At 39.3% G+C, this 20,480-nt stretch overlaps 1 protein-coding gene across 4 annotated transcripts in view; it reads left to right on the top strand.

Moving 5' to 3' along the window:
• Nucleotides 1–20,480, top strand: part of npnta (nephronectin a) — a 79,021-nt gene that overhangs the window by 46,495 nt on the left and 12,046 nt on the right. For all 4 annotated transcript variants that reach the window (XM_088341874.1, XM_088341872.1, XM_088341873.1 and 1 more), the window contains 5 exons: nt 2,320–2,439; nt 6,619–6,738; nt 10,120–10,254; nt 12,085–12,207; nt 16,065–16,472. In XM_088341874.1, the coding sequence (XP_088198000.1) occupies nt 2,320–2,439; nt 6,619–6,738; nt 10,120–10,254; nt 12,085–12,207; nt 16,065–16,472 (906 nt within the window). The remainder of the gene's footprint in view (nt 1–2,319; nt 2,440–6,618; nt 6,739–10,119; nt 10,255–12,084; nt 12,208–16,064; nt 16,473–20,480) is intronic.

Genomic DNA, 20,480 nt, shown 5'->3' with positions numbered 1-20,480 from the left:
CTAGCTGTTGCTGTGCTTCGTTGTTTGTTTTGGGTGGACACATTGAAATTTCCGCCCGCCTGGCTGTTAAGATGGTGTATGCTGCTAGTCAATCACAGTCATGTACACAGTCAGTCACACCGACCGACGTTGCAGAAGCACTTCAATAACACACACTCATACACCATCTTTGTACTATGCAATCGTTTCCTTTGTCGAATTGATCCTTTTTGTCACTGTTTTCACCTTTTGCTTCCCCTTATCTCTAACATTTTTGGTAAGAAAAATGAAATAAATTAAACAAAATCAGAATAAAATGAAGTTCCATCCCTCTTAAACACTATTAGGGTGGCGTTGATTGAATGTACAATAAGAAGAGATCGACCAGGACATCATCGCCATCTACTGTTAAGGAGTGTAATTGAACTTCCTTTTTTTTTTCTTAATAGCATTTTGCCAAGGCATAGGCCCGCGACTCATTGTAAATGCACTTTTATGTACCGAGCCACAACTTGAGAGACACAGTACATATTTCTGCCTGTCCAAAACTTTAATATTCAAATAAAGAGGAGGACATTAAAAATTATTTTTGATTTTTTTTTTTTTTAAATCCGGTTTAAATATTGGCCGATTACTCGACTGTGAATTAATCGTTAGTTGCAGCCCTCGGGTAAAGCTTTCAGTGCATCATTGCTGTTTGTCACACCTGTGCTTTTTCACACTGGGGCACGTCAAAGTAGTCTTAAAAGTCCCCTTGGGGGGGGGCTGTTAGGCATAAATAAGTAATAAAACCGTCACATTTTCCTGGTTAAAGCATTTAGAAATCAAGCGTACCAAGGAAATGAAGCCGTATCGCCTTCGTTTTTCGGCTGACAGGTAGAAGGCACCGTAACAGTGACGCGATTTATACGCTTCTTAGCTCCACCTGCACTCCATCGAAAATACCTCTGGTGAAAAAAAGGCGGTTAATTTTTTCTGATGGGTTTTTTTACACGCCTCACGGGCGGCCTGTCAACATGAAAGAAGCCCGGAATGATGCAGCACTTGGATGAGAGGAGCTGGATGTTATCCTGGTTAACTTGCTGTGAGTCAGCGGGATTTATTCACGTTCATTCATCACATGTCGCTGGCTTTGCAAAGCTAAACTGTAAACTTTAGCAAAGAAGTAAATGTTTTAATTGGGATGTACCAAGATAAAGAATAATGTTTTTTTTGTCTGTTTGTTTTTAAATAGAACTTTTTTTTAGAAATTTTCTCGGCGGGGTTAGCATGTAAACATTAGCCAAAACCCGACCTGCCGCTACCAAACTGCAGACTCCTGAGTGTTAGCATGTACTTTTTGGCCAATGTCCAGCTTGAGGCTTCCAAAATTGTAGTATGGTACCATATAAACATTAGCCAGAATCCGGCTAGCTGCTACCAAAGAACGATAATTGTCGTACATTACATTGTGAATTTCCCTGCGGGGATGAATAAAGTATCTATCTATCTAGCTATCTAGCTATCTAGCATTAGTTCTCTAGTGTTAGCATGCAAGCATTAGCCAAAGTCTGGCTAGCCACTGCCATGAATGGGTAATTGTAATTAGCTCTCTAGTGTTAGCATATAGACGTTAGCCAAAGTCCATCAAGCGCCTAGCAGACAAACCTGAGAGAAAACATGTATATATTATTTTTTGTGGAAAGGTTTTGTGGAAAATACCCCCAAAAATCGTATGTGTATTTCACAATGAGAATACATTATTTTCTTCTTTTTTAAGCATTATATTTGAAAAATGTGTTGTCATTGTAACATTCGAAATTCTCAACAAAATTAACATTCATCTCTGGTACCATGACTAAAGTGTGATAAACCCGATGCCGCTTCAAATGTCTGTATTACTGGTAGTCCAGTAGTAACAGTTTGGTGCTCTGCACAGGACTTAAAGTTCTTTGATTAGGTTAAAGAAAAAAATGCTGTCTGCTGTTGTTTAGGGGCTAAGCCAAATGTGCCGTATTCGGCCCATGGGCCGTAGTTTGGGGACCAATCTATTTAAGGTGTTGCCTTTTAACAGAAATGTTACAATTAATTGTTGAATGTGAGACCTTTCAATTCCTGTTTCCGTTTTGGAATTTTTACAAATTCCCCCAAGGGAATATACGGGAATCCATCGTCCCTTCTTCCAGTTACCTTTTTTTTTCCAGTAACTTCTTGGCGTCCTTTCAAAGTAACTGAGCTCCACGAGCAAGTCCAAACATGAGTGCTCCGCCCGAGTGGATCCAACCTCTTCACCTCTGCCCTGCCCGACTAATTTCTCCCTCTCCCTCTTCGTCCTGACGCAGTTTATTGTCTCGCCCGCAGATCTGAACGAGTGCGGACTTAAGCCACGGCCCTGCAAGCACAGGTGCATGAACACCTATGGCAGCTACAAGTGCTACTGCCTCAACGGCTACATGATGATGCCCGACGGCACTTGTGGAAGTAAGTATGCCTCATGCAATGTGAAGCCAGTGTACAGTAATCTCTCATTTTTTTGCCAGCTTTACATTCCAAAAATGTCCCGCGACAGTGAAAACGCACCAAGTAGAAACCTCAGGGTTCCCCCAAGGTCTTAAAAACTCTTTAAAAAGTCTTCAATTTGATTACCGCAAATTAAGGCATTGAAAAGGTCTTACATTTTGCCTACAAGTCTTCAATTGAACTCTCAAATGTCATAATTTTTCCTTTTCTTATCCATGTGATATTACAAATAATAGAATATACAGTATAGTAATCAAAAGTATGGAACTTTGTGTCGTAAAAATCATTTTTCATTATCTCGGACTTTTTTGATCTCTAGCCGACTTCTGCGTTTTTTAAAATGCAGCATTATGTTGGAGTTACAGTCTTTAACCCGCTGTCGTGGGTAGAGTAATTTATGGATGGGTAAGTTTGACCCGTTGTGGTTGTGTGATTTCAAGTATAACTGTGTTGAGGCTGTACCAGGGAATGAGTGGGAGGGGTCGCCCAGCTGACTCCCAAACCCTTTGTGGCGGCCGTGCCGCGGCGGTTTAACTGCGGCAATGGGCCCCGGACCTCCATCAGAGGGTCGCCCAGTTGACGACCGGAACCCAGGTTTACTGCGGCAGTCGAGCATGCACCTCCGTCACAGGGCAAAGCAACTTTTTACTTTTTAGCCAATCAGAATGCAGAACACAATTCTTGATGAAAATCCACAAAGTAGTGACACCTCATAAGTAAACCGTGATACAGAAAGGCGTTACTGTATTCATTAAAATAATGTAAGGTTTATATATGGTGGCACATCTACATACGAGCTAACGTATTTACAAGGATTTCGGGAAATGAATTGTCTTTCTACAGGGTTCCCGTGGATCATTGAAAATACTTAAAAGGCATTTAAATTTATTATTGTAAAAATAAGGCCTTAATTGGCATGAAAGTGTCTCAAATCCGATTTTTGAAAGTCTTAAAAATGTGAACATATCAACACGATTTATATTTGCTTGAATTATAAAGATTAACTAACATTTACTAATTTTCTTTTCTAATGACTTGTCGATTTACTTCCGTGGCAACATCGAGTGACGACAGTAACGGATCTATCAAAACGGTGATGTATTTTCAGTCGGGCCTTTCAGAGCAGATGCATGTCTTGGGTCTACCCACAATACACATAGTAACTTCAGACAGAGATGCTTTACTTAGGACCACGGAAAAGTGTCCATTTAATTGGCCGTTTGGCGAATGTTTCTTGTCATAGTTAAAAGCTCTGCCAGGTAACGTGTACAAGGCAGGTTGGATTGTGTGCAAGAAATACTTTTTTTGTTTTGTTTGTTTCAATTATGGTTTTCTTTGTCAACATGGTCTTGAATTTGATTTCAAAAGGCAATAAGAAAGTCTTAAAAAGTCCTGAATTTATCTTGCCTGAAGCAGTAGGAAAATTCTGCCTGACATGCAAGAGAAAAATCAAGTTATGAGAATTTCTAAAGCTTGTCCCAGTAAGCGTGATTCCCGCCATAGAGGCCTTGTCCCATGCTTTTGTGTTGTGCCTTACACATTGCCGTAATATTTTGAAAGGGGAGGCAGAGACAAATCCCGTTGGATACCTTTTTCCTTCAAAAGAACTTAAGAAAGTAAAAGTTTTATGAATCTAGTTAAAAGGGAAAAAAGGGAAAACTGTAACAGTGAAAAGAAAAGAAAAGAAGAACATTAGTGCAGTAAAAAATTTGATTAAGTTAATTTTAAGTTACAGTAACTTTCATTTTAACTGCCCACTCATTTAAGTGTACACTATTTACTGCTTTGGTAGAGAAGCCAGGGCTGTAGGAAAAATCATTTTTTATTTGTTTATAAATAGATTATTTTCTTCAATTTAGTTTGGAAATACACAGAATTAAAGCAAACTAATATATTAAGACCCTGATTTAAGCACTAAATCTAATAATAAGTCAAAAGTCTACTTATCTAGATTATCCATCCATCCATTATCTGCACCGCTTATCCTCAGTAGGGTGCTGGAGCCCACCCCAGCTATCTTCTGGCAGTGGGCAAGGGACACCCTGAACTGGTTGCCAGCCAGTTGCAAGGCACACAGAGACAGACAACTCACTCACTCATTCACACCTAGGGACAATTTGGACCGGCCAATTAACCTAACCTGCATGTTTTTTTGGAATGTGGGAGGAAACCGGAGTGCCCGGAGGAAACCCACGCAAGCACGGGGAGAACATGCAAACTCCAAACAGGAGGTTGGATCTCATGACCTCAGAACTGTGTCGCACACGCGCTAACCACTGTGCCGCTGTGCTGCCCTATCTTGATTAGATTAAATAAAAAGAATGAAAAATTTAGGTAGTTATTTGATATTTTGCCTTGACCACACTGGACCCATACACTTTTGTTTGGTGGCCTGGCGTATTTCCACTCCTGATCTACAGTTTCTCATGCTCCCTCACTCCTCCACCACCACGCATACACCTCCGTTAGCCACTGCTGCCTTCCTTCATATTGGGTGCTTGTAATAAACTCCCATTTTATTGTGTTAATTATCTTATTTATCTTATTACTATTCAGTTATTATTAAAATATATTTTTAGTAATTAGGAAGATGTGTTTTATAGCTACTTAGGGTTAACTTTGATATTTTCGGTATGCCATGATCGGATTAATTGTTTTTCAGTTATTTAATTTTTGTTTGAGAAATGAGAAATTCTAGATACAAGCTTGATCCAGGTAATAATTTATCTCATATGTGGGGGCGGGCACAAATTTTAATCATGCTTGGTTAGTAGCTGCCTTGCAGTGTTTTGGCGCCGTTGCAGTAAACTTGATCGCCTCACCTAATAATCATTCTTTGGATTTTTCCACCTGAGCATCCTGTCATTCCCAGTCTTGTGCTGTTTTGCTTTTCATTGCTTGCCACTCGGGGCCCGTGTTCCGCAGTGCCGCGTGACGGGCAGTATTCGGATGGTCCTTGCTGCCTGAGCTCTGATCAATAGATCTGTGCAGTATTTAATCAGGCTGCTCCTCTGTCGTCCAACTGCTTGGGCATACCGAGCCTGGCTTTTCAATTTTCCCCTTCATGGTTAGAAGTTATCAGGACGACAAGAGCAAATTCCAGTTGACCGTATAATCGTTTTGGCGGGGTTCCCGAGGTTTTATGTGCACCACATGGGGGACGACGTCAGAGCTGATGTTGTTGATGGGCCGGAAAATATACACTTGCGTTTTTAATCATTAATTTGGACAATCAGTCAGGTTTGATTTATGTTTTTCAACCAGTGTTCATCATACGGGTAGTTGAAATACTTGAAAATGCTTAGATTTTAATGTTGTATTTCCAGGCATTGAAAAGTGCTTGATTTTAGGTGAAGTGCTTGTAAATGCCTGAAATTGTTGCCATGTTGCTCAGCGAGTTTGCTCAATAATGACACAGACACTACTCTTGGTGGCTTCGCATTGACGTTGAATTTCATTTTTGTCCGTGATTAACTGAAGCTGGCATTATTTTTTACGGCATTGTCCTATAAAGCGTCATCGCCCTATGGTTCCTGCCCAAGGGACAGGTGCATGCTACACCTAAACAGGCCAACATGAAATGTGTATGGACATTTATTATAAGCCTCGGAAAAATTAGTATAGCCTTTCCCATTGATAAATTGTCATAGAAGGAACTTTCTGCATCTGTAAGCTGAATAATAAAGTCATTTTACCCAACGCCAATATAGGGTCAGAGATTTGTCTCAAAGATAAATATACCGGTATTTGCAATTTACTCAAGAAGTCTTGATAAATGTAGATACAAGATTTTCCCTTATGTAAATGATTCACGCCATATTTTTTCTCTTTTAATGGTACTGGAGAAATTTAAAAATTGGCTTTGAAAGTCCTTAAAAAGTGTTTGATTTTTGGCAAGTAAAAGGTCTACGTACCTTGTACTTGTAAATAGATTAGTCATTTATTGGTCGCGGTTGAACAATAAAAACAAGTTTGAGTACGGTCATTCTGTGAAACAGCAATTGTGGCAATGCCATGCTGTGTTCTGCTCCCTTTGTTTACATCCCACAATTGGCCTTATTGAGGGATAAAGTCGTGAGAGTGCTCTTTCCCAGGGTGCTAGCTTGCGCTAATGTGTCTTGTTTCTTTTGTAACTGCCAGGCCTTCGCACTTGCAGTATGGCCAACTGCCAGTACGGCTGCGAGGTGCTGAAAGGGGAGGTCCGATGTCAGTGTCCGTCGCCGGGACTACAGCTGGCTCCGGATGGTAGAACCTGCATGGGTAAGTGACGCTGCCGTCTTTATTTACTTCCCATGGCTTGAAAGTTGAGCCACTGGCTGCCACCTCCCACTGTAGGACGACTCACGCTATACATCTCCCTCAGGAATACTGTGTTTTTTTTTACCCTTGGATTCAAAGCGAAACTTTGTTTTATTACTTTATAAGCGCAGGCAATGAAAAAGAATAAAAATGGTTTAGTAGGGCCGCAAAAGCAAATCAGAGCTGGACGTCCTCCGAAATGGAGCCCCGCTTTTTTGACCCTAGCAGTTAAACAACTTGATCAAGGGATGGAACCGCCCTAGCTCGTTCTTTTTGCACGCTCCCCTTGACGACTTCTCATTTCTGCCCTACGGCCCCGTATAACTTGTGGGATGGGTAATTGTAGGACACACAATGGACATCAGTCATAAAGACAGGAGGAGGAGAAGCAAAGCCAGCTGCAGGTGTTGCACGGGATGCTCCACTTCCGCCTGAATGCAAAACTTTTACGGCGGGGTTTTATGGAGTATTTACTTCGTTTCAGGATAGGACAAGCCACAGTCCTCAAGACACTCAGAAAATATTTGGCCCATTTCTGGTCATTTCTAGCAAAGATCCATAAATTAGGTAAATCTGAGCCAAATCTCTTTTTAACGCAAAGTGGCTATTTTAGGAGGGTTCTTTTTTTGTTTGGTTTGGCGCTTTTTATCTCGCCGCAAAAACAATATCAACCGATAATTAACAAAATGAAACGGCAAAATTTTTGTTCACAAACAAGACAATGATATCCATATGATCTAAATCTAAACTCATTTATACATCCTGATTTGCGTGCGTGTGTTTGTGTGTGTGGTGTATATAGTTGTAGGCTCCGAAACGGCTGAACTGATTTTTGTCAAAATTTCCGCAGTTGTACCTTAGGCCTCTGGGAGTGTTTTTAGCTAGATTTGGTGTCAATGCACACCCAATAAATACCAACAAAATCGATAAACATCTGCTTTCATGTATGTTTGCCTCTTTGCCACTCCCTAGTGGCTCCCTGGCAATTTTTCAATAAACCACGGCCCCAAAAACTTTGTCCAAGTAGCTACCTGGCAACGCCAAGACCTGCAACGCCGGGCCATTATACTGGTCATACATAATCATGTGCACAGTGTGAGTATGCTGAAGCAGAAATGTCATTTTTTTCCTGCAGGGAAGATAAATTCAAAATACCAATAGATAACCACACAAAAAGGAAAGAAAAAACATGTCAGGCCTACAATTATATCATGACAGACTCCTATAACATTTAGTACCTGAAAAAACTCTTCATATATTTATTTTATTTAGCATATTCATCAAAAACACGCGTAGTATATAATCTTTTGACATTATCTTCATTTTAAAAAGAATGGCCACGGGGTTCCCATGGATCCTTGAACAGTATTAAAAGGCATTGATTTCATTATTCTAAAAATAAGGCCTTTATTGGTCTTAAATGCAATTTTTGCAGGTTTAAAAATGTGAGAACATTAATATGATTTCAATTTGTTTGAGGTAAAATGATTTAGTAACATTGACCTATTGTATTTAGCAGGCACAACTATTATAATCCCCCGAGATCTTTTTATTATTATATCTAGCTTCTTCCGCCAAATTTTGACGGGCCTCTCCTCCCAGAGCTTTTGGAGTAGCCCAACGATTCATATACCAAAAATTCCGGCCCGATCAGGACTTCCCTGCGACGATACGGATAAGCGATACGAGGTCCGGGGCCCCTTGCGAGGCCCCGGAGACCAAAAAAAGTCCCCGTCCGGAACAATGGGTTTTGAGAATCTCCCATCCGGAATACATGGGCCCATTCATTTCTATGGGTAGTCATGGAAACGAGGGCTTTATTAGAGGTTAGTAGGGACTAAGCAGGGACTGTCCAGGGTGGCTTGAGGGGGCCCGACCCACATTACCTTTAACCATGGGTAAATGGTGAATTCCAAAGAGTGGATGCTAGCGAGAGTATGCTACCCACAGTTTATATTGCAATGGGAAAGTTTAAATTTAATGAGAACACTGAACATTTTCCCCATGGCTAAAAGCTGTGCCCGGTATATGTACAAGGCACGATTTATTGTGTACAAGAAAAATGTGTGTGTGTTTTTTTTTTTTTTTTTTTTTCAATTTTTGTCAACTTAGTCTTAAATTGTATTTCAAAAGGCAATAAAGTCTTAAAAAGAACCCTGGACGAATCATGTTATAAATATGTTTTTAACAGTATGACACTGGTATTGTTTTTATTCAATATGCCATTGCGTTTTGTTCAAAATTATGATTTTACTGTTGTACAATACAGTACAACATTTTTACCTTGTTTTAAAAATAGATCACAAATTTCAGGCAATCTCATTATTTTTTTAAGAATTTTAATTATAAACAAATTACATGATCTTCGGGCTTGAAACAAATTGCCTGGTGACCACATTTTTGGAGTTGTTTCTAAGAACAATATACTTAATTTCGTAGGGCTTGTGAGTAAAATGTAAATTTTCAATTTATTTTAATTTTTTAACCCTTTATTGACCAAGTATTATAAAGGCTGCCTAGATTTTTTTTTTCTTATTTTGGCCACGAAAAAGTCAGAAATCATGTTTTGAGTGGTTACTTTTGGCCCTTTTTCCAGAACAACCCAAAATATCAATATCTGGCAAAGTCTACTATAAATATGTGTTTTGACAATGTAATAAAAGTTTAAAATGAAAAATAAGACAAAAAACACACTTGGATTTTTCAGGATTATAATAAAGTAGAGACTGGAACTGAATATGAACGCATTGTAAGACGACATAAACTGGAAATATGAACTGATAAATGTATACAAAAAGATTTTGAGTTTTACTCTCTCAGTTGTCCATATATCGTCAACTATTTTTCACCATGACCATGCGTTTAATGGGCCAGTGTGGTAGATAGTGAAGTAATTCCCAGAGACAGAGACCCAAATCTATATCAAAATTCACAGGTTCACTATCTCCACTGTCAGGCTCACGTTCGGTGTCATGGTAATGGTCCCGGCTTTTTCTCAGTAATTTGATGCAAATGGAAACCACCAAATGACCAAATATGCGGTACTCACAGGCGCACAGTAGTTTGACAAGGGAAGGTTGAAGTTCAAGCACAAAGATGTAAACATGGGAGGAGAAAGTGGCAGGGGCCCCTTAGTGGTAACAGGAGCTCTGACTTTTGGCACCCAAATCCAGTCAGAATATTCTAGGAACACCATGTGAGGTCTATACAAACAAAGAGACATGCTAATTTGGATTCTTGTTTAGTGACAACATCATACCATTAACATAACCAAAGATAAAACACTGACAAGACAGTATGTTTTTAAAAAAAAATTATAATCTGTGGTCATCTTTTTCGCAGACGTAGATGAATGTGCAACCGGGATTGCTGTGTGCCCAAGGTTCCGGAAGTGCATCAATACCTTTGGAAGCTACATCTGCAAGTGTCATGACGGTTTTGACCTGCAATACATCAACGGGAAATATCAGTGCACCGGTACAAGTGACTTATATTATTATTATTATTGTGGATATTGGGAATCCAAATATTCTTTTCAAAACATACTTGAGAGTTTGGCAAGTGGGTGCGTAAAGAAAAAAAACCCAAGGTAAATCAAGCTTCTATTCAAACAGGTCAATTGCATCTACTTGATTAAAAAACAGCTTTAGTTATATAAACAGCATACAAAAAAAAACCTCATCTGTGATGTTAAATAAATGCCACATTGCAAGTGATGGTGTATATTCTCTGATTTTTTTTTATTTTTTTATTTTTACATAAGAGCCACCAATAGTGAACTTCAGACTTCAGGAAAAAATTGTTTTGCATTAAGGGGAGATTTCACCAAATAACGAGTTGGATATTTGACCGTCCCCTATGTTAGCAAACATTTTGCTGCAGGTAGGCTAGTTAGCTCCTCCATGAATGTCCAATATTACAGTGATTTTAAGGGACATTTTTTTAAATATTTGGCTCTTAATGGTAAAAAAAATTGTCATGAAAAAATCCCCAATATTGATTGCAATAGTAAACGAAAATACATGAACTACAATTAGTAATGGAATTGTCTATTATTATTATTATTATTTAAACACGCATTTTCAAACAAAAACCTCGCAAAAGGCAGGAATAAAACAAAAGAAAAGTGGTGCAATTTGTTCATTTTGAGTTTCTGTAGTGTGTGTTCTTTCTTGCATTCGTTTATTGTTGTGAAAGCTAATAATCAAATAATATACACCGTCCCTTTAAAGCAGTCACTGTGGACTTATGCAGGGATGTCAGCCTCTGTAAATTAAATTTAGCCAAGCACTCTTAACCTGAATATTTGGTAATTGATATTTATGATGCCCAGCGACTGGCTGCCAACCAGTTCAGGGTGTCCCCTGCCCACTGCCCGAAGATAGCTGGGATGGGCTCCAGCACCCCTGGGACACTACTGAGGATAAGCGGTGCAGATAATGGATCGATGATATTTATGATTTTTTTTTTTTTTTTTAATGAATAGACCAACCAAACTACTACTACTGGGATCTACCTTCTTGTTTTGTTTTGTCCCCAATAAAAAATAAACACAACAAATAGATCAAATCAAAATAGGTTAAAAAAATGAACCAATTTATTGGCTGGTTACATGAGATGGGGGGAAAAAACCTTGGGCTGTTATGTAGCAATATCATTGATTTGAAAAAAATGACCCAATATTATTCTTATTACATTTTTAAATACTATTTTATGGTGTTTAATTTGTATAGAAATAAATTCCAGCAATAAAACAAATATTTTTTTTATTAGACAAGTCACGGATGAGTCTACTTTTGAACGAAATTATTTATTTATTCATTTTTACCTATTGTTATTGGATTTATTACAGTAATTTTGAAATAACGGAATTAAAAACATTTTCTAAAATTATAATATTATGGATATTTTTGTATCTGATTGTAAAATGTTCTAAATAGTATCCCAAATGCAGTTTTTATTGCACCATGCAAGGGCGTACTTTTGGCATGGGCGGCGGGGACGTGTCCCCACCAATGTCAAGCAATCATTGCCACCAATTTTATGTGATCACGTAAAAAAATGCATCACGGCCCCATCAATGCCAAGATCAAACCTACACCCATGGCACCAGGATACATTTTTTATTTGGTGAGGACCAAAATATACCAAGAGTAGGGAGCGTAAATTGGATTGAAAAAAACTTTACGCCCTTGCCACAATTTCATCATCGTCACTCCCAATTTGACAGTTAATAGGCTTCTGCAGTCACATCACAACCAATTACTCGTCAATCTATTCCCCCCGTCCTTTCCGTTTTTCCCCCAGACGTGGATGAGTGCACTTTGGAGACCGGTCGCTGCGGCAGTTACGCCACCTGCTTCAACACGCCGGGCTCGTACAAGTGCAAGTGCAAAGAAGGCTACAGGGGGACGGGTCACAACTGCAAACGTAAGTGCTACCACGGGGTTTCCTTTATTGTTTTCTTTTTTCAACAGCGTTGTGCATGTTACTGAAAACAACTGATTAATTACAGTTACTAGTTACTTAATCTTAAAAGTAATTGCGTCTCCAGGAGGTCCTCCTACGTGGTAAAAAGTGGCCGAAATAAAACGTTCTGACTATTTTCTCAACCGCATCAAGCTTTCTTATTCCACTTTCATTTCAAAAGAAACGGCTCGCCTCTTCTTTACACTTCACACCAACCAAATTGATTTAATACACGATATATTAAACAATAATATTATTATATTATCAAAGTTCTTAGCGCGCTGGAGATAGTATATGTATTGACAGTATAGAATGTTTACACACGAACTAGGAAGAGGAAGCTGATTGCTGGGTGACCTCTCACAGCGCCACCACATGCCGGTAACGGCAGAAAGAAGCACTTCTGTAATGTCCTGTACTCGGAAAAAGGTGCACAAAATCCAAAATCTAACTTACAGCAATGTCCGGATATTTTTCAACATCCCGAAATAAATGTTCATATCTACCAATTTACGTAAGTAGGGGAGTGTATGTATTGTTGTTAGAGAGTAAGGATAAGAAGGATTGGGGGGGTTCTCGGTAACAGTAACTGACTGTATATATTATAATTCAAACAATGTGATGATTCTTACATTGATAAACAAATGATTGTTATAATTATGTAAGATATTATAGTTTGTAGATATTATTAATAAAAGAAGTGTCTAATTTTTTGGGGGCACAGATCTCTTATAAGCCTTTGGCTTCAACCTGTCATCCATTTTTTTCTTTTCAAGTGTTTTGTTGATTTTGTGATGTGGTGTTTGTTGCAACATGATTGAAAAGAAAAAAATAAACGACAACGTACTTAAAAAAAACTGATAATACTAAAATTGTGAAATCTTGAGATCTTGCAAACAAACACATAACCAAGACATATCGTATCCATTTTTTCTCCGGCCAAACCACTCGAAAAAAGATTTATGGGTAATGTCCAAAAATTTTCTTTTTTTTCTCCTGGCATGGTGTATCGAAAAAACAACTTTACAAATAAAAAGACCAAAATTCAGCAGTATTTTATCGTAAATTCTGTTCTCACGCATGCCCCATTGATATCGTTGTTCCTGTATAGGCCACGCGCTGCTTACCATTCACTACTGGTGACACACGACCAAATACATATGCGCAAATAAACTGACCCCCTGTTTTCAATGTTTAATTTTATTCATGTAAATACGGCTTGGATGTGAGTATATACGGTAGGATGAATATCAGTGGGGAGAAATTACGTCCCTCGTACTCTGTGCTTGTGACAGCGCCACCATAACTGTATTTAGTTGTATTTTGTGGTTAGATATAAACATCCCAACCTTGCCCATGCGGTAGGAGGGTTGTTTAATATTTCATGAGCGAAGGAGAACCTGTCAAATTGCAGTAGACGTTGTGATTCACGGTGTGCTTATAAAAAGTTGTGGAGTAACGTACCATTTCCTAACGACAGTTAAAAAATAAAATTTCAGCAATAATACGTTACAATACTCGTTACTGAAAAAAGTTATTGCGCTCCAGGAATGTGTTTCCTGCAACGTGTTACTCCCAACACCAGTTTTCAAAAGCCCGCCAAAAAAGTCTTAAATGCTTCATCTTTGCATCCTTATCAGATGTCTCCCATTCTGTCTATTTCAATCAGGCCAAAGACTCATTGAGCTAGCAAAATGTATTTATTTTACACGGGTTCCTCCAGACTCTCACACAGTCCATTAGTTTCTGGAGAATTATAATCATTGAGTCCTTCGGCGGACATTAACGGCGTGCCGGTCCAGTGAGCAGGAAGGACATGACGCTTCCTCTCCCCATCGGCAAGGGCGTCAGGGTGGGTGTCTGGAGATGGGGGTCGGGTGGGTGTCCTCTCGCAATTTTCAACATTGGAATCGCATATCAAAGTCTAGGGTAAGACGAGAAGGCGACAAGTGAGGCAGAGAGCTTTTGTCCGCTCGCATTCCACCCAGCTGAGACCAAGCTCTCCCCTCTCCCTTGCCCAGACGCCAGTGCAGACCCCCATCTCGCCTCCGGAGGTGAAGAATGCAAACAAAAGCACAAGTTGACATCATCGACATGTGGATCACGTGTGGTCTGTTTCCGAGACGGAGCATTGGAGTCTCCTGGCTTCACTCAAGGCGCCAATTTTTATGATGTATGAAGTGATTGGCTGAGAGTTGTGGAAAAGACTCTTGAGTTGACCTTGAAGTAATTGATCTTGGAAGTGTGCCGGCGTACCATATTTATTTATATATAATTATATATATTTAAATATACATATATTTTTAAATATACATATTTTTTTACCTTAAGAAGAACTCATAAGTGGGTGCACGTTACACACCAGGTTTTACGGAAGTATATTACCATATTTGTGCAATGATAGATCAGTCGAAATATTGCTGACCACAATTGGTAAACATTGGTTGCAACAGTGCGGAACGGTGGATGGGTGGTTAACGTGGAGCCCCATGGTGCAGAATTCCAGGGTTTGATTCCAGCTGCCACAGCCGTTTTCCTCCCACATTCCAAAAACATCAGGTTAATGGGCCCTAGGTGTGAATGAGCGAGTGACTAGTATGTATCTCAGTGTCCCCTGCCCACTGCCCGAAGATGGCTGTGATGGGCTCCAGCACCCCCGCAACCCGAGTGAGGATAAGGAGCACATAAAATAGATGGATGTGTGCAACAGGAATCAAACCTGCGCCGCGACAGTGACAAAAGTCAAATCCTTAACATTATTGATATAGAGGGCATATGAAAATACATTAGGTTTTATCTCATCATCTACAGTCATGGTACCAGAGACTAATGGGAATGGAGAAAACAGAAAGCTGTCCTGAAAGATATTAATAAACAACTTTTTGGCATATCTGATGATGAATAGGGATTTGAAAGATATTAAATGCATACATGGTACATTTTATGTTGGTATGGCGTTCACGTTTTACGTTGTTGATAAATGATTTTAATCATGGCCGCACGTACTAAACAACGTTGGTCACTTACAATGTTTACAATAGAATAGAAAAATAGAATATAATTTATTGGCATTGTAACATGTGAAATTCATAATGAAGGATACTAAATGAATACATTGCAAATTTTTTGTTGGTATGAGATCATAGTTTACGTTGTCGATAAACTATTTTAATCATGGCTGCACATATTCAACAATAGTTGTCACTTAAAATGCTTACAATAGAATAGACCAATAGAATAGAATTTTACATTTTAACATGTCCCCTGCCCACTGCCCGATGATAGCTGAGATGGGCTCCAGCACCCCTGGGACCCTACTGAGTATAAGATAATGCAGATAATGGATGGATGGCTGGTCCTCAATTCAGACCAGTTGAGAAACACATATGGGGCCTCCAATCACCACATTGGAGATCCCTGCTCTAACATATACAAAACCCTTACCTTGATTTGAATGGAAATGTTAAGTATAGAAAAATGTGTAATTCAATCTTTCCCGGATTTAAGTTTTTAAGTTCTGGGTTAAAATGTTGATTCAATACACTCAGTTTAACATTAGAGATCATTTTTGTTTGTGATTGTTTTTATTACCACCCCCTATAATCTGCAAGGTTCCAGTTGCCCTGTGACTATGCTTTACGAAACTACCCACGCCTGTGATTTTTAGTTAAAGAGCCATTCGGGGGACATCGCAGGTTTGAGGGAAGCATCGTGATGCATATTAAAAGCATCATTACAACACTTAAGGGCCAATTGTCTGCCTCATTACGTCCTTCACTACTTGTTAACGCTCCATCTGCACGTTCTTGTCGTTGCAGCCATTCCCAAGGTGGCCATAGAACCTCCCAGACCGGGGATTCTGCACCCAAGCTTCCACAACCACCTGCCTGACGTCGACCAAAGGAGGACCACGACCACGCTGCGCCCGGCACTGACCCCCAGGAGGTTTTTCACCCTGGCCCCCAGAACTACTACAACGATCACCACAACGACGCCGCTTCCGAGGAAAACCACGACGACTGCGGCCCCAACTACAACCCGGAAGCCTTTTGTGCCTACCAGGAGGCCACCTGCAAGCACCCACAAACCTTACGTCACACGAAAACCGGTGACCCCAACCAGGAGAGCCCCAACCACGACTACGCCACCACCTCCACCGCCGCAGGTGACCATTGTGGACAACAGCATCCACAAAGACATCACTAAGCAACGGGGAGATGTACACAGTAAGTTGGGTTTTATTTTTCTGCCTACAGCAGGGCTGTCAAACTTATTTTAGTTCAGGGGCCATGTACGGACTCTTGAATTTACTAGAGGGCTGAGCATCTTTTTGGAGGCTCACAATTAAATTAGGATTCATGTAAGTAAGATTTGATTATAAAATTATTATTAAAAGGTTTTTTTTCCTCATTACTTTTTTCCTTGGCTAAAATTTAATGTCTTATAGTGTTTATCAACTGTGGATTAGTAAAAACAATAATTGAATTATTTTCCGCTGCACTGAACTCAGGGAAACTTATTTTAGAAACTTTGTTACTCTCTTCTGCCATCTCCTGGTTTAAAGTTTTATGTGTACAGTAATGCTAATTGTAATTCACCCTGGTCAATCCTGGAAGGGGGATTACCACATGTGAGGTCCTTTCTCAAGGTTTCTCTTTTCTCCTCACACTGAGGTTTTTGAGTTGTTCATTGCCTGCATGCTGGTTTAAGATCAGGTAATTGTGTAATTTTGTAATTGGAATCCTGTGCAGTCCTTTGAGACATTTTTGTGATTAAGGGCTATATAAATAAATTTGACTTGACTTGAAAGTCATACCTCAGTCAGCTCATTGCTCAAGTATGTGCATTTATAGACACGCTCTAATAAACTCTTCTTTTGGGGGTTTGGGTCGGCATTTGGACTGTATTTGAAACGGGCCTTTTTTAACTTACTATTATCATGACACACTAACAAAAAACTGTGATGATGAGCATAAACTCACACAACGCTCCACCTCTTTTCATACCACCTAATGTGTTGCGCGTCCCGAAACAGCATAGCTAAAAGTAAGATAAAAACAGAAAGTATAAAATCTCTTTGAACTCAGTTGGGTATTGGTAACACATGCTTACTTTACCTTAATATGTGAACTTTGATTTGAAATGAAAATATGAAATGATCTGCATTTATATAGCGCTTTTCAAGTCAATGACTTCCCAAAGCGCTTTACAATGTGCTCCACATTTCCCAATAGCGGCCTTGCAGCCATGTAAGGTGCTAACCTGCTTATTGGGGGTATTAGGGGTTCAGTGTCTTACCCAAGGACACTTCGACATGTAACACGGGCAAGCCGGGATTCGAACTGGGATCCCTTGATCCCAAGACGAGCGCTCTAACTCCTGCGCTACTGCCGCCCCGTCATTTCAGATCTATTGTTAAAAAAGGGTAAAGCGTCTTTAAGTTTCTTCTTTGTTTATTTTTCGTACTGCTTGTCTTCAATGTTCTCTGGTTGATTAATGGTAGTCAGCAGACACCGCTACTGTGGATGCTTTGCGAGTTTGAAACCCTTGGCGACATCAAGTGGACATATTTGAAACTGCAAGTCATTGTTTGACCCTTTTCTCTTGTGCTTCTTCTGTCAGCATTGCCTCGGCAGCCACATAAAATTAAGTGGCGGGTTACATTTGGCACGCGCCCCTTGAGTTTGACACATGTGCCCTACAGCATGAATTTATAAACTATAACTTTTATGGCTCTTTGTGGAATTGCGTCCCATTTAGAGAATAGCGAATTTTATAGTTGTTCAGAGGCAGCACACCACTTTAAAAGCCACTTTGTTAATAAAGGTTATGCGGTAGAATTTTAAAGCACTATTAGGTACTTCTACTCTTTGAGATGGGCAGTAAAGCACTTTTCACCGTTTGAGCTATTAAGTTCACTAAAAAATGAAGTGAAATTGTTCAGTGATTAAATCCTGGATAGAATAGTTTCAACCTCTTTTCAAACATTAGGGTTGCTTTTACAAGGTGCATACAATTAAATGGGGATCTACAGGATAAAGAACACTTTTTGATTATTTTTAAAAGATTTAAAGAGGCAAGTTGATTACAAGGAGATCTACAGAAAATGTTGGGGTCTGGTGCGCCCTTTTTCCACCAGAGGGCGCCTTATGGGTTTGGAATTGGGACAGGTGTGTCCAATCACCTCACACCTGTCCCTAATTACCCAAAGCCTTCATAAGGGCATTTTAGACGGCACCGGTTGTCGGGTCGTCCTCATTTTCCACCATCTGTACCGCCATCACCTTTTCCCACTTCGTGCTTAGTTTTTGAGGTTTGTTTTTGGTTTTCTGGTTTAGGCAATTTTATTGTTGTTTTTGACCATTTCAGTCTTCATTTTACGTCTGAAAAGTGATGAGTCCTGGGGACTCGCATGCTCAAAAATCTATGGGTCCCAACCAGTGTTCCCTCTAAGCTGCGCGCGTGCGCAATTGCGCATTGCTCGCACATTCTCGGCGCACAAGCAAATCTAGCCAGTGCACAAAAATGAAGGCTCAAAATTACTTATTAAGAAGCGACTTAAGTCAAAGTTACAGTGCATGAAGGTAAAAATACACGGGTTCCCCTGACGTGTTGTCCCAAATGCGGTATTTTGAAGTCGAGCGAAGTTGAGTAAAGTTAGTAGAGTATGTTGACATTAAAAAGGAACCGTCTTTTTCGGGTCCTAAACAGCTCCTCAGGTTGTTTTTGTTCTTTAATCCCAACATGATCAAATGTTAAGTAAAATTATGCACAAAATGACATAAAGGGGGGATAGAACAAAAAATAAAAAAATACCAAAATGAAAAAGTAGTGAAAAGCTGAGAAAAAAAAAAACAAAGGAAGTGAAAAGAAGGAAAAAATTAGAAAAAAAAGCCAGAAAAAAAGAAAAAGAAATGTAGGAAAAAAGTAAATGGAGAACAAAAAGAAAAAAGTAACAGCTGGGAAAAAATAAACACAATGAGATTTTTTTTTAAAGAATTTAAAAAAAAAAAAAAAAAAAAGTTTGTGTTACATTCAAATAATTTCCAATTATTGTTTGATAAGTAATTATCTTGCCACACTTGGGATTATGGTGGCTCACTGTTGTTTCAAGCGTTGCTCACCGACTGTGTGAACGCTCAGACCCGTGGAAAATTATATATAATAAAAATCTATATATTCATTCAGTTTTAATCATCAAATTATTAATTTGTTTTCTGCATCAAATTATTGTTGGTAATATACCGATTAAAGGGATAACCACAAACCTGTCTTTTTTTCATTTTCTCCTTTTATACTTCCTTTTTTTCTTAACTTCTTTATACAACATAAACATTCGTAATATAATGCTTTAAAGCAAGTGAGCCGTTTGAGAGCTGGCTCTCTTCAATGAGTTGAGCCGAAAAAGCCGGTTCTTTAAAAAGAGACGTGCTTTTCACCACACAACTCGAGATCGGTGTGCAGACAAAAACTCGAACCGCGAGACCAAAACAATATCTGCCGGATCTGCCTGACGAAAAGTTTGGAGTGCGGTAAATCTTTGTTTAAAAAAAAAATGTAGTCGGGTAATAATGACAATTTTGTGTCAAAAAAGTTGCGTCCCGGGGACGCATGTTGATTTGAGACTATGCGTCCCCAGCAAAAATGATGCGTCTAGGACCCAGGGACGCGGTCAAACGAGAACACTGTCATTTGTTTGTTACTTTGTTAAGTATTATGTGATTAGATACTAGCATTTTTTTGCACTCTTCCTTGGTTCCTGCTTCCCAACGTTTGGGTCCACCACAAATTATAACAGAAAAGGTCTCAAGACCCATTTAACCCAAAAAACACGGAGGTTTGCCTTTATGGTTTGTGTTATTAGATTTTCACAAGCCAACATCCTTACCTTTTGTAAATTTCAGACAACAAGGCGCTGTTGTTTTAAACACTCTGACATTTCATATGATGCGGTTTATCCTTTTTTTTTTTTTCCTCCATGGCAGCAACGAAATAAATGGCAAGCTGCTCTTTTCCACAACGCATGTGCTCTAATTTCAAAACACCGCGGTGATATCTGGAAACATTGATGACACCTTTCGAGATAAATTAGTCCATGTTTTTAATTTACATTGTTCATGTAATATATAGTTTACCAGTAAAGTACGCTATTCAATATTTACAAAGTACTCCCAATGTTTTAACTTTTTCCCCACAAATTAAGTCCCCAATTTTTACATCCGAATTGAATAGCG

Source organism: Urocampus carinirostris, chromosome 8 (genome assembly GCF_059441175.1).
Source record: "Urocampus carinirostris isolate Australia breed hairy pipefish chromosome 8, RoL_Ucar_1.0, whole genome shotgun sequence".
Taxonomy (NCBI): domain Eukaryota; kingdom Metazoa; phylum Chordata; class Actinopteri; order Syngnathiformes; family Syngnathidae; genus Urocampus; species Urocampus carinirostris.
The sequence above is the reverse complement of the archived record's forward strand: the minus strand, read 5'-3'. Positions and strand labels throughout refer to the sequence as shown.